This window comes from Capricornis sumatraensis, chromosome 9 (assembly GCF_032405125.1).
Source record: "Capricornis sumatraensis isolate serow.1 chromosome 9, serow.2, whole genome shotgun sequence".
Classification (NCBI taxonomy): Eukaryota; Metazoa; Chordata; class Mammalia; order Artiodactyla; family Bovidae; genus Capricornis; species Capricornis sumatraensis.
The window spans coordinates 12660186-12678405 of NC_091077.1; the positions used below are offsets into that span (position 1 = coordinate 12660186).

General features: G+C 47.5%; 1 protein-coding gene across 3 annotated transcripts in view; it reads left to right on the forward strand.

Moving 5' to 3' along the window:
• The window catches only part of CACNA1A (calcium voltage-gated channel subunit alpha1 A), a 248549-nt gene that overhangs the window by 107629 nt on the left and 122700 nt on the right, over window positions 1-18220 (forward strand). For all 3 annotated transcript variants that reach the window (XM_068980960.1, XM_068980958.1, XM_068980959.1), the window contains exons 4-6: window positions 6342-6433; window positions 8415-8567; window positions 13270-13463. In XM_068980960.1, the coding sequence (XP_068837061.1) occupies window positions 6342-6433; window positions 8415-8567; window positions 13270-13463 (439 nt within the window). The remainder of the gene's footprint in view (window positions 1-6341; window positions 6434-8414; window positions 8568-13269; window positions 13464-18220) is intronic.

Genomic DNA, 18220 nt, shown 5'->3' on the forward strand with positions numbered 1-18220 from the left:
AGGCAGGTTTCCTGGTGCACAGCAGTCGATGGCAGCTATATATAAACTGGGGCCTCCTTTGTACTCCCCCTGCCTTTTGCCCTAGTTCTAGTCCTCATTACGCTGGTCTGCTCTTGCGGCTGCCTCCTGGGTCCTGCCTCCATCACCACCAATCTGTCCTTTCAGCTGTCAGTCTTGTCTTCCTAACGCCAACCCTAATCACATCCCTTCCCTGCTCCGAAACCTCACATGACTCCCACTGTCCACACAGCAGGACCCACCTCCTCCGCCTCCAGTTCACAGCCTCCAATGGTCCAGCCCACCCCGATTTCCCACCCGCCTCCCATCATGTTTCCTAAGGGACGTTTTCTGCCTCTGTAGGGCATTCTCAGTCTGAGAAGCCTCTCCCTCCTCCCGTTCTGCTCCTAATTCCCTGTCATCCTTCCAGGGAGGCGCACAGGAGATAGTCCGTCTTGGGTGCCCACTAGGATTGCACTGGGCAGGAGGGAGGTCAGATTAGCTGCATTTCAGAGGCTCAGAGAAGTTAGAGCAAAGGCTAGGTAATGAGAAGATGCAGGGTCAGGGTTTAACTCCAGGTCTAAGGTTTTGTAAGATCTTGTGCTTTGCTGCGTTTTCAGACTTGGGCTCCACAGTGACACTGTCCCCCGCCCTCCTGTCGGTATTCATTTCCTCCTCCTTCCTGCCTCCGACAGCCCTGGGGCCAGAAGGACTTGTACTTGAATCTGTCATCGACTTACTTGCATGGTCATCTAAGGGCAAGGCTGAGTTCATCTCAGTCTTATCCTTGGGTCCAGCACAACGAGATCTAAACCCATCATCTCTCACCTGGACCACGGTGGTCATCTCCGCCCCCTTCCAGCCTCCCAGTTTCTGGTCTTGACCCCCAGAGGGATCTTATTGTAATATGTAAGTTAGATCATGTCTCTGCAATGCTCAGAACCCTCCTTGGCTCCTGCTTTACTCAGAACCAAAGTCCAGGTCCTCACCATGGCCCACAGACTCCTGCACACTGCTCCAGCAGCTCCCTGCCCTCATCTCCTCCCACTGACACCCTGGTTCACTCAGCTGTGTGGCCTCCTTGCCATTCCTCTGATGTACCAGGCATGGTCCTGCCTCAGGACCTTTGCACTGGCTTTCTGCCTAGAGTTTTCCTCTGGTGTATTCCTGTGACTCACTTCACTTAGATGTTGCATAGATCGACTTCACATAGATTGCACTTCCCCACTGACTCTCTGGTACACTCAGCACTGGCCATGTGTGGCCATCCTACACCTGAGTTGAGATGTACCATAAGTGTAGAATATGCTAACCAGATTTCAAAGACGTAGTCTAAAGGAAAGAATATATAAAATGTCTTATGAGTAGTCTTTCATAGTGATTGCCTATTTAAATCGTAATACTTCAGATGTTGTTTAGTCACTAAGTCGTGTCCGATTCTTTGTGACCCCATGGACTATAGCCCACCAGGCTCCTCTGTCCATGGGATTTCCCAGGTAAGAATACTGGATTGGATTGCCATTTCCTTTTCCAGGGGACCTTCCTGACCCCAGGATTGAACCCATGTCTTCTGCTTGGCAGGCAGATCTTTACCACTGAGCCATCTGGGAAGCCCAATACTTCAGATATACCTGGTTGAATAAACTATATTATTAAAATTAATTTCATCTGTTTCTTTGGACTTAAATGTAGCTATTGGCAAGTTTTAAATTTCACACATGGCTCTTCCTTTTTTTTTTTCTTTTTTCTTTTCTTATTGAAGTATATAATTGATTTACAATGTTGTGTTAATTTCTGCTGTACAGAAAGTGATTCAGTTATACATATATATAATTCTCTTTTTTATATGCTTTTTCATTATGGTTTATCATAGGATATTGAAGAGTTCTCTGTGCTATACAGAGAGTGTTTATTCATTCTATATATAACAGCTTACATCTGCTAACCCTAACCTCCCACTCCATCCTTCCCCCAACACGCCCTCCTTGGCAACCACCAGTCTGTTCACTATGTCCAACATACGGTCTTCTTGAAGTTTTACTGGGCGATGCTGGTCTGAACATCCTTAACACTGAACTACTTCCCAGCCAGGTGGGAAAGAGCAGTTGGCCTTTACTAATTGAAATGGGTGTCGTCGCTTCCCTCATCCTGCCCCACTTTGCCAGCACGCCCTCTTCCCTGCCCTGCTGTTCTCCCTTGCACTCATCACCCTGACATCTGGCACATTTACTGGGTTTATTCTCAGCCTCCCACACACAGATAGGGATTCCTATGACTCGTGTCCCCAAGACCTGGCACATTGTAGATGCTCAGTTAATGCTTTTGAAGTGAGTGAATGAAAACTCGGAATGCTTGTCCAGGTGGCTCCGTGGTGAAGAATCCGCCTGCCAGTCCAGGCGACGTGGATTTGATCCGTGGGTGGGGAAGATCCCCTGGAGGAGGAAATAGCAACCCACTCTAGTATTCTTGCCTGAAAAATCCCATGGACAGAGGAACCTGGCGAGCTACAGTCCATGGGATCACAAAGAGTAGGACACAACCGAATGACTGAGCACGCACGCGTGCACGCGCGCGCACACACACACACACACACACACACACACACACCCTTAACAATGGCTTTTACCTGCTGAGAGAGAAGAAAGTAGAATAGACTCGTGATCTACAGGATGGAGTTTGAGAAATCCAAATGAAAATTGGGAGAGGAAGAGAAAAAATATATAATTAAATGAATGAAAATTTCCTTGGGGTTGCTTGGCAAGGCCCCCACCTACACTTCAGTTTCACGGCATCACCCAAATCCCCACCATGCGCCATTTCCTTCCTTGAATTTGCCTTTCCACCCCAGGCTGTCTGTCTCAGCCATTTCCTCAGCCTAGAAAGTACTTCCCCCACTGATCAGATTCCACCTGCTCATCCATGAATCCTCAGCTTGGAGTGGGAACCTCCCTGGGTCCCAGAGGAGTTAACACTACCTGCTGTGTACCCTCAGAGCTGTTGTTTCTGCCTGCTCTCTCTAAGAATGCATCACACCCCCAATGGATTCAATCTCTGTGTGCATTTTTTGATTAAACTGTTTTTCTCCTGCATCAGCCCTGTGAAGCAGGAAGGGTCTCAAGTATTGCTTTGCCCAGGACATACAATGTGTTTAGATGTACATTTGATGATGGTGAAAGAGGAGGTTAGCCCAGTCTAATAGATGCATCTCTGTCCTAGCAATGGCGTCTCTGGTGGTAAAGAGCCACTCGTGCAGGAGACCCGAGATCAGTCCCTGTGTCGGGAAGATCCCCTGAAGAAAGGAATGGCGGGTGGCTCCCCACTCTAGTATTTTTGCCTGGAGAATCCCATGGACAGAGGAGCCTGATAGGCTAAAGTCCATGGTGTCACAAAGAGTCCGACACGACTAAATGACTAGCACTTTAACTTTCTGTCCTAGGAATAGTTGGGAAAGAGCTGGGAATACTGTCTTAGTTTGGAGTGCCCCCACATTGATCCTGAGATAAGGATTCAGGTCCAAGTAGTTCATCTGGGAAGTGACTCCAGGAAATGTGGGTGGGGGACAAGGGTGGGGAGACAGGGAAAAAGGAGGAGTTGAGCAGGTTACCCTGGGTGGGCAGCTGGGCTCAACCTCTCTGGGAGCCTGTATGGAACTCACACCTCAGAGCAACCTGGAAGGAGGGGGCCAGGGAGCTGGGGAATTCATCCACCTCTTCCCAGCGATCTTTGGAGGAGGGCTGCTCTCACGGGGGAATTCACTGCCTGGGTCTGTCTTAGCTTCAGAGAAAGTCCTGAGACAAAAGCGGGCCAATACAGTTTATTAATACAGGTGCCAATACAGGTTGTTAATAGATGCGGATACTGATTGTCTCAAAGACAAAGAGACGTACTGTTACTATATGTAAAATAATACATTTTATATTTGTATATAAAATAAATCATCAATAAGGACCTACCGTATAGCACAGAGAACTCTCCTCAATATTCTGTTAAGTAATCTACATAGGAAAAGAATTTGAAAAAGAATGGTTGTATGTGTATGTATAACTGAATCACTTTGCTGTACACCTGAAACAGACACGAAGTTGTAAATCATCTATACTCCAATATACAGTGAAAATTTAAAAAAAAAAAACAAGACAAAGAGGGACTTCCCTGGTGTCCAGAGGTTGAGACTCCACACTTCCACTGCAGGGAGCGTGGGGCAGTCCCTGGTCAGGGAACGAAGATCCTACATTCTGCGTGTGCAGCCGAAAAATAAAGACAGATGTAGATACTGGTTATTCACAGGCCAGAGTTGTAAGACTCAGACTCCTGGACAAGAATGAAGACACCCCCCAAATTACTTCTGTGGTCTCCATCCTGTTAATCACAGCGCATGCTCAGTAGCCTCTGACTGTTCACAACCCCATGGATTGTAGCCTGCCAGGCTCCTCTGTCCATGAAATTTTCCAGGCAAGCATACTGGAGCAGGTTACTGTTTCCTACTCCAGGGGAGCTTCCTGACCCAGGGATCCAACCTGTGTCTCCTGCATTGGCAGGCAGATTCTTTCCCACTGGGCCACCTGGGAAGCCCGTTCTTAACCACAGAATCCTCTGTTTTCAGCATTCCGTGCTCATCATCTGAGGTTCCAGTGACAACCTTTTCTGTGCTGTGGTTCTATGGCCATCCCTACTACGTATCTTATCTAGGAAACAGGTCTAGGGGGTTCCTTGGGCTGAGGAAGGGCTGTGGAACCCCTTGTCTCCCTTGTCTCACCAGAAACACTTATACAAGTGAGGTCTTAGGATGGGGTCTTTATGTAAGGGATGAGGGAAGGGGGCTTCCTACAGAAGGCTCATCTCACCTATTCCCTGACTCTTACCTGCATTTACAAGAGTGACTTTTTGCCCTGAGGCTTTGGGTCTGTAGCCCTCTCTGGGGCTGATGCCAGCTAGTCCACCCCAGCAGGGCCACACCCATTGTTTGAGGTTTGTTCGTTTGTTTGTTTCGTTTATTTCCCAATAGCTTAACACACTTCCTGTGTGCCAGGCACAACGCCTACCACTTCACGGGTATTAATTCATTTCATCCTCACATCCCTTTGAGGGTTCAGTTCTGTTGTTATCCTTGTTATACAAAAGCGAGAACTGAGGCATGAAGTGGAAAAGTGACTTACCCACAGTCACCCAGCTGGGAAATGGTGGAGCTGGAATTTGAACCTGTGCAGGCTGAGGTCTCAGTACTAAGCTACTTTCTTGCCGGTTGGTAAAGTGGCCTGAGCCCAAAGGGTCTCTCACTCCCCTAGTGCCTCCAAGTTTCCCCACTATCCATCCTGATCTTGGGTTGTGAAATACACCGAGTATCACCCCAACCATGTTCCATGGGAAGAATTTCTCTTCTTCTTAGCCCAACATGTATTGAGTGAAAGGAAGTGAAAGTCACTCAGTCATGTCTGACTCTTTGTAACCTCATGGGCTGTACAGTCCGTGGAATTCTCCAGGCCAGAATACTGGAACGGGTAGCCTTTCCCTTCGCCCGGGGATCTTCCCAACCCAGGGATCAAACCCTGGTCTCCCACATTGCAGGCGGATTCTTTACCAGCTGAGCCAGACAAGGGGAGTGTTTATTGAGTATTAAGACCTATTTGGGGTCTTTGTAAATCATCTTTTATCCTGTGAAGCAGGCACTATTAACACTGTTTTACATATGACAAAACTGAGACCCAGCCTGTGGTCACCCTGCCAAGAAACCAACCTGGTGCTCTGTGACGACCTAGAAGAGTGGAATGGGAGCAGGGAGAGAGGCTCAAGAGGGAGGGGATATATGCATATATATGTATATATGTATCAGTCAGTCAGTTCAGTCGCTCAGTCGTGTCCGACTCTTTGCAACCCAATGGAATGCAGCATGCCAGGCTCCCCTGTCCATCACCAACTCCCGAAGCTTGCTCAAGCTCATGTTCATCAAGTTGGTGATGCCATCCAACCATCTCATTCTCTGTTCTCTTTTCCTCCTGCCTTCCATCTTTCCCAGCATCAGGGTCTTTTCCAATGAGTCAGTTCTTTGCATCAGATAGCCAAAGTATTGGAGCTTCAGCTTCAGCATCAGTCCTTCCAGTGAATGTTCAGGACTGATTTCCTTTAGGATTGATTGATTTGATCAATCAATTATATATGTATAATTGATTGTATGTATAATTATGGCTGATTCACATTGTTCCACAGCAGAAACTAACACAACATTGTAAAGCAACTATCCTCTAATTAAAAAAATTGTTTTAAAAGAAACCACAACATTGAACCCTCTACCCACCTCTCTGACCCTGAAACCCACCGTCTGCTTTCTGTTCTGGCTTTTCTTCCAGCATCTTGGCAACAGTTGGGACGGAGTTTGACCTAAGGACGCTGAGGGCAGTTCGAGTGCTGCGGCCACTCAAGCTGGTGTCTGGAATCCCAAGTGCGTGAGTTTCTGACCCTGGCAAGGGGTCCTGGGAGCCCTCCATTTGCCTTCTGCAAGAAGGTCTCATAGGCGCCCTCAGATGCTTCCCTAGCCTGGGTCAGGGCAGCCTCATCTTTGGGGAAGCCCCTTCAGGGACCCCCACCCCAACCCCCAAGAATCTGGCTGCAGGTCTGGGTGAACTCCTAAAAGCCAGCCAGGAGCTTCACCCATCACCACAGCACCCATTTACTGAGCACTTCTCTATCAGGAGCCATGCCAAGCACCACCCAGGACCCCATTCTATAATCACAACCCTGTGAAGTTGGCTCAGGGCAGCTGAATAATTTGAGCAAAATCATGTGGCTGAGAATGGAAGAATTAGGAGTTAGCCAGTCTGCCCCCACAGCCTGAATAATATTGGTGGCAATGATGGTTACCATTTATTGAGTGCCTACTGCATACCAGGCATGGCAGAAAGAGCGTTTTGTGTATTATCTTTTCCAGTGTGTTGGCTCTTTGCATCAGGTGGCCAAAGTATTGGAGCTTCCGCATCAGTCATTCCAATGAATAGTCAGGGTTGATTTCCTTTAAGATTGACTGGCTTGATTTTCTTGCTGTGCAAGGGACTCCCAAGAGTCTTCTCTTCAAGAGACCAGAGGTGCCTACGTCATGTTAAATCAAGTTCTATCCCAAAGCTAATGCTAACAAGAATCTCTGTTTAATGACCATCTATGATATGCCAAAGGCTTTGCTAGGTATGAACCCTCTCATTTAATCCTGAGAGGGAGGTGCTAAGTCTCATCCCCATTTACAGATGAAGAGCCTGATAAATTAAGATTTTTAGTTGGAGTTTCAATATTAAACTCTCAAAGATTAATAGAATGAATATATAGAAAAGTAGAAGGATATAGTAGACCCGAAAAGTACTATAAACCAATTCAACATAATTAAGATTTATATAGTTTTCACCCAACAGTAGGATACGAATTCTGTTCACGTTCTCATAGGCTATAAACTGGGAGACACTGAAGAGTATCCAAGGACATAAAACAAGAAATCCTCATTTTAACCACGTTACTTGTTGTTGTTTAGTCATGTCCAACTCTTTTGTAACCAGGGATCAAACCTGTGTCTCCTGCCTTGGCAGGCAGATTCTTTACTGTTGAGCCACTTGGGAGCATTTTAACATAGACTTTCCTAAAGGTTGGTTACAGACATGGCATTTGACGTCAATTCCAACCTGGGTTCAAATCCTGGCCTCATTATTTCTCACACCTTGAGGCTGAATCCTCATTTTTAGCATGATATCCTCTGAGCTTTGCTTCCCACCTCTGTAAAATGGGGATCATTTTACATGTGTGCCTGCCTCATGGGGTTGTTGTTAAAAGCCAATGAAATAATATCTGGTTTCTCAGGGTTGGAACTAGGATGTTGACTGCTTTCCCAGGCAGAGCTGCAACTAATGCATACGGCATTGTATGAATTAGGAAAAAGATGCCCCCTCTTGGTGGAAAAAGATTAGAAAAAGGCCCCCTGATCTGAATGAAAATTGTGCAACACCCAGGGATGGGGCTCAGAAAGCTTTGAATTTCCACCTCTTACTTGCCTCAAAAGTCATCAAACAGGACAGCCTATGCTCAGTACTTTAACAAATATTTTTAAAATAGAAGGTGGGGAATTTCCAGTGGTTGGAACTCAGTGATTTCACTGCCATGTTCCCGGGTTCAGTCCCTGGCCAGGGAGCTAAGATCCTGCAAACCAAATGGTGCAGCCAAAAGAAAACCAAAAAAAAAAAAAAAAGTTCTTAAAATATAAGGAAGGATTGTTCCTGTTATTAAAGTGAGCAGCCTCTATGTCTTCCATCCATCTTTGCTCACCATTGCCCTGTCTCCCGCATCCCACGTGCTCTGAGTTTCCTCAGGAGGCATCTTGAGGGTGGCGTTTCAGGGTACCTTCTCACAGGCCTCTGGGGCCTCTGTCTCTCTCTGTGTATCCCCAGGTTTACAAGTCGTCCTGAAGTCGATCATGAAGGCAATGATCCCCCTGCTGCAGATCGGCCTCCTCCTATTTTTTGCAATCCTTATTTTTGCAATCATAGGGTTAGAATTTTATATGGGAAAATTTCATACCACCTGCTTTGAAGAGGGCACAGGTAGGTCCGAGCAGCATCAAAAAAATTTTTTTCCAGCCTTCCTCCCCTTTCTTTTCTCCTTTGGGGACAAGCTCCTGGACAAGATCTGCAGGGCTTTGCTTCTTTCTCCTGGAAGCTGGGAGAACATCTCAAAGCCAAGGAAGGCAGGGGTTGAAACAGCCCCAGCGATCTTGGTTGTTGCTGGGATGTTACACTGGGGTATCTGAGAAGCTGTCCCAGGGTAAGTGGTTTATTGGGGAAGTGATCCCAGGAAACACCTTCAGGTGAGTGAGAAAGTGAGACGGGGAGGATCTAGTAACATCTAGGGACGTTATCAAGTAGGTTACCATCTTGGGCAAGATCACTAGACCTTAGCTCCATTGGGCACCTAGGGGAAACAGGGTAGGTCACATGCCTTAGACCCATCCCACACGAGGCGCACGGGAGCTGGGTATTTATCCACCAAATTCTGTCCGACATTGGCGGGGATTGAGCCCAGGATGGGCATTAATGCCCTGGCACAGCTGGCTGCTCCAAACGCTGGGCAGGAGAAGGCATCAAAGATATTTTCAGTGGGAACATGTAGGGGCAAAAGACAGCAGAACACAAATGCACTGCCTGCAGCCTCTGCCTAGCTCCCCTGCAGCGACCCCAGGCCCTAGCATGTGCTGAGTTCTGAACCTCGTTGTTGTTGTTGTTTAGTTACTAAGTCGTGTCCAACTCTTGGCGATAACGTGGACTGTGGCCTGCCAGGCCCCTCAATCCATGGGATTTCCCAGGCAAGAAGACTGGAGTAGGTTGCCATTTCCTTCTCCAGAGGGTCTTCCTGACCCAGGAATCAAACCTGCGTGTCCTGCATTGGCAGGCGGATTTTTACCACTGAGCCACCAGAGAAGCCTGAAACCTCCTTACCCTGAAGGACGGGAAAGTCGAGGGTGACTCCTCCTAGTCTCACCAAGAAGATGCCTTAAAGACATCCCACTGGGAGTCCTGGCACCAGCCAGTCAGCATCAAGCACAAACAGGATCTTGGCTCCTCCCCTCCCCACACTATGCCACAGTCAACCCCTTAGCTCCACGGCTTCCCTAGTGGCTCAAGTGTTAAAGAAGACACCTGCCAGTACAGGAGACATGGTTTTAATCCCTGGTCCTGTAAGATCCCCTGGAGAAGCAAATGGCAACCCACTCCAGTGTTCTTGCCTGGGAAATCCCATGGACAGAAGAGGCTGGCAGGCCACAGTTCATGGGATCACAAAAGAGTCGGACACGACTTAGAGACTAAACAATAACAAGAAGAAAGGATGGAGGAGGATGACTCAGGGAAAAAACCAGGAAGACCAGAAGCCACAGCCTTAGTCTCTGAAACAGCAGTGAAACAGCCTGGGTGTCCCTAGCTGTCCCTATACTCAGGGACCTAATAGCTTCCACATTCATCTTTGACTAAGTCCTGTGCTATCCAAACCTGGCTACTTGCTCTCTGAAGCCAAAGAACCAAATGAAATCAAATAAGAGGGAAGCCTGTATGTCAATACTTGAACCATGGGCCTCCTCACTGTGGACGGGCTGAATGACAGCGTTAGTCGTGGGTCAAGGAAACTGTGAATGGAGGCAGGGGAGCCTGTGTGAGAAGGGAAGGAGGTTTCAGGCCTGCCTTATTGGGAAGATAATTCTGTCCTGGAGTGGCTTCCCATCTGCCTTCTCTTCCTGGTAACCCTCAGGTAACCGAACCCTCTCCCCAGACCTCCCAGAGGGCCGGAAAACCCAATAAAGAAGGTTTATTCAAGATGCTCTTTTTTTTTTTTTTTTTTTGCTTCCTTTTTTCTTGCTCCTCCCATCTCCTTCTCTCCTGGGCTTGTGAAGTTTGCTCAATATGGGATGTCCTAATTATTTCTTTCCCCAATGAAGAAAGTGTTAATTGAGGCAAAGCTATTTCTGCTCCTGGCCTCGACACCTGGGTGGAAATGCTGGAGGGAGAGATGCAGGGCAGGGCCCCTTGGAAACATCAGCCGAGAGCAGAGAAACCAGGACTCCTGGATCCTGGGTTTAATATTTTTGTTGGTTCTCTCTCTATCTCTCTCTCTAGCCAAGGGGGACAGAGAACTGGCTTGAGTCTAAATCAGGGTTGTAAGGGGACAGATGTGGGTGGGGCAACTGGAGGGTAGGAGGCCTTGATTTAGGGAAGATGACTGAAAAGCTCACAATTAAAAATATAAGAACGTGTGAGTAAGAGACAGATATATACAGACACCCAGGCAGCAGGTTAATTTTAAAATATATTTATAACCAAATTCCTCAGACTCTCTGGATGGTTGCTTTTCTAGAAGCAGCCCCCAGAGTGTTTCGTGATGAGGGGGCTGGCAGGTCACAGTCAGGAACACCACTGGGCATAGCTGCTAAAGGCGGTCAGATTTCTCCTGCACACAGGTTCTCCTTATAATCAGGAACCAACTTCCTGTGTGCCCAGCACTGTGCTAAACACCCAGAGAAATGCAAAGGAAAGGTGGGAGAGCTTCCTGTTTTCCAAGAGCTTCCAAAATACTTTGAGGAGACAAGATTCCTCATCTGGAACTAGTCTATAGCAGTGCAAGTTAATGCCTGCTTTTATCTCCTCACCAAATGTGAACATTTGGGAGCTATTGTAGCCCTGAGGGGGGAAAAAGGGGCCAGTAGACTGGACTGATCCAAGAGAGGGGAGGGTATTGGTGGATGGGAATTGAGCCAGACTTGGACAGAAGGTGAAAATGGAGAAGGTTTTGGACAGAGGCAACCTTCCCAACAAACCGTGGTTCTCATTCATGATAGGAGACCATGGAATTTTCTCTTTTGCCCCGAGTCTTATATTTAAAAGATTTTGCCTTCCAATCTGTATTCATTAAATCAGCCCCAAGTCTGACATGAAGGGGAAAAGTATTTCCCACAACTTGAACTAGTGATTGGATGTCAATGCTTCTTGAGCTGTAGGTGTCCCTTCTGATATGGCAAATGTCATTTCGCATGGCCTAGAGTTTCTATTTAACAGGAGTCTCAAAGGCCAGTTGGAGAAGGCAATGGCACCCCACTCCAGTACTCTTGCCTGGAAAATCCCATGGATGGAGCAGCCTGGTAGGCTGCAGTCCACGGGGTTGCGAAGAGTCAGATACAACTGAGCGACTTCACTTTCACTTTTCACTTTCATGCATTGGAGAAGGAAATGGCAACCCACTCCAGTGTTCTTGCCTGGAGAATCCCAGGGACAGGGGAGCCTGGTGGGCTGCCGTCTCTGGGGTCGCACAGAGTTGGACACAACTGAAGCGACGCAGCAGCAGCAGCAGCAGCAGCAAAGGCCAGTAAGATTCATGCATTCTGTGTTGGCTTATTTCTCCCTGTTTCTTGCTAAGTGGAGGTTAAGAATGGTCTGCAAACCCTATATGTGGCACGTGCATTGAGATATAGTTTTGTTTTGTGGGGAGCTTGAGTTTGCACACTCAGCTGTTTGATTTCTTATCGGACAATGTCGCTCTCTAAAAACTTTCAAAAGTGTCACTCGCTGAATAGGATCCTCTCATATCTGTGGCTCTGGTCCAATGGGATGTTCTGTGCACACCCAGGATGTTCTGTACTCCCCTGAGTCCATGTTCTCGTGAAGGCATCTCCTCCCCCTCCCCTTCAAAACCTTAGAATTCAGACTCAACCTTGATCACTCAGTCTGAGTTTGCCAGGAAGCTGTCTTTGGTTTCCAGCAAAAGGGGTGTCCATTGACATGTGTCTCTTTCCTTGTGGCATTTTCACAATCTGCCTCTTGCTCTTTGGGGAGAAAACTTAGCTCCTGTGCCTAAGGTGGAGTACTGTGTGTACTGGCCTCCCTCGCCCCCAGAACATCTGGGCCCCAGTACATCTCAAGAAAAAAAAAATCAGGCTACAGAAGAATAATACAACACAATTGACAAATTTGTGCTAATGGAAGTCTGGAGAACACTGCCCCCAGCCACTTCAAAATGCACACAGCAGATTTACCAAAGTTGACTGTTGTTGGGACCTTAAAGTCCATCTCAACAGATTTCAAAGGACAGAATAATACAAAACATATCCTCTGACCACAGTGCAATTAGGCTAGAAATTGGTAACAAAAAGACAACACTAAAAGTGTTTGGAAATTAACAGACATGCTTCTTATTTGTTGATTAAATGCTAGGATGTCTGAGATTTGCTTTAAAAATATTTTAGTGTGGGGAGGGGATGTGGATGAAACAAAATTAGCCCTGAGTTGATAAATGTTGAAATTGGTGATGGTTACATGGGAATTCATTACATTACCCTATTTTTGTATATTTCTGACAAATTTTTGATGCTTCTTGGTTATCTACAAATCAAAGAAGAAATAATAATGGAAACTGCTGAATATTTTACTTGAACAATAATGATAATAATGCATGACAGAATTTGTGAGGTGCAGTTAAAGCTGCACTTAAAGGGCAATTTATAGCCTTAAATAACATTAATCTGTCTCAAAAGTTTAGGAAAAGAACAAAAAAGGGAACACAACTTAGAGAAGAAATTTATGAAATAGAAAACAATGAATAGATCAACCAAGCCAAGCATTGGACTTTTTGGAAAAAGACTGCTAAGTCCATCCTAAGAGCCATTTCTCTGCAGATTCAGCAGCACTGAGTGTTCGCTGGCTCCTGTCTCTCAGAGCTGTTTTTGCTGGCCCTTTCCGCTGACTTTGCTCTTCTGCCGTTTCATAGATGACATTCAGGGTGAGTCTCCAGCACCGTGTGGGACAGAGGAACCTGCCCGCACCTGCCCCAATGGGACCAAATGTCAGCCCTACTGGGAAGGGCCCAACAATGGGATCACTCAGTTCGACAACATCCTGTTTGCAGTGCTGACTGTTTTCCAGTGCATCACCATGGAAGGGTGGACTGACCTCCTCTACAACGTAAGTGATGAGGGGTGGTGGAGAGCCAGGCCCAGCCAACTCCTGAGGCCGAAGTGGAGGGACCCTGAACCAGGGAGGCAGCCAAAGGACAGCTCAATATGGCCCCAGGAGAGCCAGCCTAAGGCTCCGTCCTTTGACGATATGGGCGTCTTGTCCTCAGAACTCTTAATAGGGAAGCACCTTCGGGAGGTGAGAATCTAGAATGCACATAGATGCTGAATAATTCTTAATTGCCCAAGTTTTTAAATATAATTTTAGATTTTTGAATATGTAAAGGTGGCATGAAGTTAAAAACCAACGTAGAGGAAAGAAAGAGACGTGTCTTAGACACCTATCCAAAGGGTTTCTGTGCTGGAGTGCGTGCTGACCCTCCTCCAGCCGTGCCCCTCCCTGTGGTGCTGATGGGAACCGGTGCCACCACCCCTCCACTCGCTGGATCATATTTTGGGTCACCTGAGATCCTAGAATTCCCTGCCCAAGCCCAGATTCCATAGACTTGGATTCTTCCATGAGTCTATTCTCTGACTACCTTTCACACTGTATCCCCTGAGGTCTGAGAATGTCCTTGGGGTAGCTGTTGGCACAAATGTGGCTGGAATATGGGCATGCAGATTGGCACGTCCAGCCATGTGTGTGTGGAGCCCTCCCTCCCCTGCCCCCAGGTGGCAGGCCGTGGTCAAGGGGCAAGGAAGCCTGTCCCCACCCCGTAACCCAGTGCAGATATCCAGATTCTAATTCTAAATGAAGGTATGTTTGTGTAGGAGAAGCATAGAGCGTGTTTTATTTAGTGGTTTTTAAATATTCACACGTATTATGTGGGCCTCAGTTGGTTCTCTTGTCCCCAGTCTTGACAATGTCAAGGACAGGTCTGAAAGGATGTGCACGCTCCCCTTCCTCCCATTCTACCGTTCCCTGTCCCCCGCCCCTGGACAGTTACGTACGTCACACACTGCACAAGTCACCACATCTTGGGAGTGTCATTCATATTGTAGACCACACAGATTTCTACCATTATGGCCGTGTGTCCATTAGAGAAATCTGAAGGATGTGGGGAAAAGGCACGGTGGCCTAGTTTGCCTAACGACCTGGCCTGAGCATAGCGTCTCGAGGAACAGACAGCAACTTTGAGATCGTCAGGAGCTTTCTTGGGTCAGGTTGTGTCACGGGGTTGGACATCCAGAAAGAGGTTCAGAGGAAGACAATGGGAATGTGCTCAGTGGTGGGTGAGGAAGTGTGAGCAGGACCACAAATTTCCAGAGGGTTCTGTAGCCACTATCTCAGGAGATACTTACCCTGGAAGCTTCGAGCTGAACCACCTTGAGAGACGCAAGCTCAGGGGAAACAGTTGAAAGAACAGAGTTAGGCATCAGGCTGCCTGGGTTCCCCTCCCGACCCCACCACTCCCATGCTGTGCAACGCTGGGCAAGTCGCTTACACTCTCTGTGTCTCCGTTTCCACATGTACAAAATGAAAAGCACAGTCCTACCTCACAGGGCACAAGCCCTGAGGAAAGGTGAATATATGTGAAGCATTCAGAACCACGGCCCTAAGTAAGCTCTCTGTAAGCCAAATTTTCCACCCCAACAGGCACTTCTCTTAGAAATGTATGAATTTTTCATTGTGAAAACTCTGGCAGCAACTGAGGAAGTAAGGTGAGCCACTGGGTCCCGCTTTGTTACCTGCTCTCACCCCACTGGTAACTGCTGCAGAGTAGCCTTCTAGAACTTGCCATGCAGTTATATCCCACCTTCATACTTTGGTAGAAACCCGACCAGGAATTTGAGCCTGATGTGAGCCAAGAGCAGTAATAAAGTACCACACTGGTTGGCTTAAAACAACAGACATTTATTACCTTACAAGTATGGAGGCCAGAAGGTGTCAGCCGGGCCAGGCACCCTCCAAAGGCTCTCAGGGAGAATTCTTCCTTGCCTCTCCCATCTTCCGGTGGCTGCCAACAATCCTTGGCATTCTTTAGCTTATTGATTCTCTGTCCTCCTCTTGAATATCCCATCTGCACATGGCCATCTTCTTATAAGGACACTTATTGTGTTGGATTAGGGCCCACCCTACTCCAGTATAATGTCATCCTAACTACTTACATCTGTAATGACCCTATTTTTCTTTAAAAAAAATTTTTTTTTTCTTATGTGATCTTTTGGCTGGCTGCGCTGGGTCTTCGCTGCCGTGAGCAGACTTTCCCTCGTTGCTGTGCAGGGGCTTCTCATTGCAGTGGCTTCTCTAGTTCAAGAGCACAGGCTCTAGGGCATGAGGGCTTCAGTAGTTGTGGCGCATGGGCTAGTTGCCCCCTGACATATGGAATCTTTCAGGACCAGGGATCAAGCCTGTGTTCCCTGCATTGGAAGGTGAATTCTTAACCACTGGACCACCAGGGAAGTCCGACCCTATTTCTAAATAAGGTCACATCCTGAGGTCGTAGAGGTTAGATCTTCAACTTATCTTGGCTGCGGGGAGGGTGGTAAGGGGGAATTGCATAGTTCAGCTCATAAATCTCCCAAATAAACTACTTGCACTTGAACCCTTTGCTGCTGCTTCTGCTAAGTCGCTGCGGTCGTGTCTGACCGTGTGCAACCCCATAGACGGTAGCCCACCAGGCTCCCCTGTCCTGAAAAGTGAAAGTGAAGCCACTCAGTCGTGTCCAACTCTTAACGACCCCATGGACTGCAGCCTACCAGGCTCCTCCATCTTGGACTGCAGCCTACCAGGCTCCTCCATCCATGGGATTTTCCAGGCAAGAGTACTGGAGTGGGGTGCCATTGCCTTCTCTAGAACCCTTGTCTGGGACTTCCTAAATTAAGACAATCCACCCCCCGTGGGAGGAAGGCTTAAGAGGGAGGGGATGTATGTATACTTATAGCTGATTCATGTTGTCATGAAATCAGAAACTAATGAACATTGTAAAGCAATTATACTCCAATTGAAAGTAAATTTATTAAAAAAAAAAAAAAGAAAAGAAAAGACAACTCCTCAACCCAAAATACAACCACTAGGATCACTCATTGCTAAGGGCAGAAGCTAAGGTGGCATCTTTGAGTTTCTGCTTAGCGAAGACAGAGCTGTTGCTTTTCCAGACTCGTTTGAGCCCTGCCCATGTGCTCTGCCATCTGCCAGGCCTGCCCTAGGACGCCCCCAGCTCCATCCAGCCCCAGGCAGGCGCAGTGTCTGGACTCCTTGTCCTTTATATTGTGCTGGACCCAAGCCCGTAGGCATGGCCTTACCAGCCTCTGTCAGGTGAGATCCACGGGAGAGTGCGGAAGCACCTGCTTCAAGCATTTTAGAATCCACAGGCGTGGAGGCTGAACATCTCTTTTCTTTTCTCAACATTGGAATCCATTTCTTTATTCCATAATTACTTATTCTGATTAGTATTTTTTAAGTTTAATTATTTATTTTCAGCCAAACTGGGTCTTTGTTGCTGCACGCACGTTTTCTCTAGTTGTGGCGAGTGGGGGCTACTCTCTAGCTGTGGGGCCTGGGTTTCTTATTGCGGCGGCTTCTCTCGTTGCTGAGCTCAGGCTCGAGGGCGCGCAGGCTGAGTAGCTGCGGCACGCGGGCTTAGCTGTCCTGTGGCATGTGGACTCTTCCTGGGCCAGGGATTGAACCCGTGTCCTCTGCGTTGGCCGGGGGACTCTCAACCACAGAGCACTAGAGGAATCCCATAATTACTTACTGAATGTCCGGTACGTGCCAGGAAATGATCAGGTGATCAGGGATAGCACAATGAAAAAGAGAGACAAAAGTCTCCACCCTCGTCGGGGAGACAGACGTAACCAGTAAACGCTGATAAATAATAAATTGCTCAGAATGTGGAAGATAGACCTTAAGCAAGTGTATAATGTGGGACATAGTGACTTGACCCGTTGTCCCGTGACGACCACAGCAGCATGAGAGGACAAGCGATGGGGTGCAGGGGCCAGTTTAGGCCAGGCAGTCAGGGAGGGCTTCTCAGAGGAGGGGACATTTCCACAGAGAAGAGAGCCAGGCAGATGCTTTAGAGAAGAGCGTTCTTGGCTGAGGGAACAGCAGCTCACCTCATGGTATGTTGGGGCCCCGTCCAGGTTTTTCTATTTTTCAATTTATCTCATTTCTTTCCCACTTGATTTCCCAGTTAAAGTGCTTTTAGAAAAAGCCTAACCTTAAGTAATCAGAAACACTGTCGAAGATTTATATCAGGATGTGCCCCCCAGCATTATCTGTAAAAATAGAACAAAACTGGAAGCAACTGGTTAAATACCGTATGGTCCCTCCATATGATGGAGTATCATGTCGTCATTAAAAATCATCTGTTGGGAGAATATTTAAGGATTCAGGGAAATGCTCACCGTATTTAATGACAAGTAAGGGGAACTGATTCTTTTAAAAAGAACCAGGGTGTGCATGCTGTGCTAAGTCACTTCAGTTGTGTCCAGCTCTTTGTGACCCCATGGACTATAACCCACCAGGCTCCTCTGTCCGTGGGATTCTCCAGGCAAGAATACTGGAATGGGTTGCCATGCCCTCCTTCAGGGGATCTTCCTGACCCAGGGATCAAACCAATGTCTGTTAGGTCTCCTGCGCTGACAGATGGGCTCAGGCTGACATTGCAAAATACCATAGACAGGGCAGCTTAGACAACAAAAGTGTGCTTTCCCATAGTTCTGGAGACTAGAAGTCCGAGATCCGGGTGCCAGCATGGTCCAGCTCTGGCGAGGGCTCCCATAGTTCTAGAGACTGGAAGTCTGAGATCAGGGTGCCAGCAT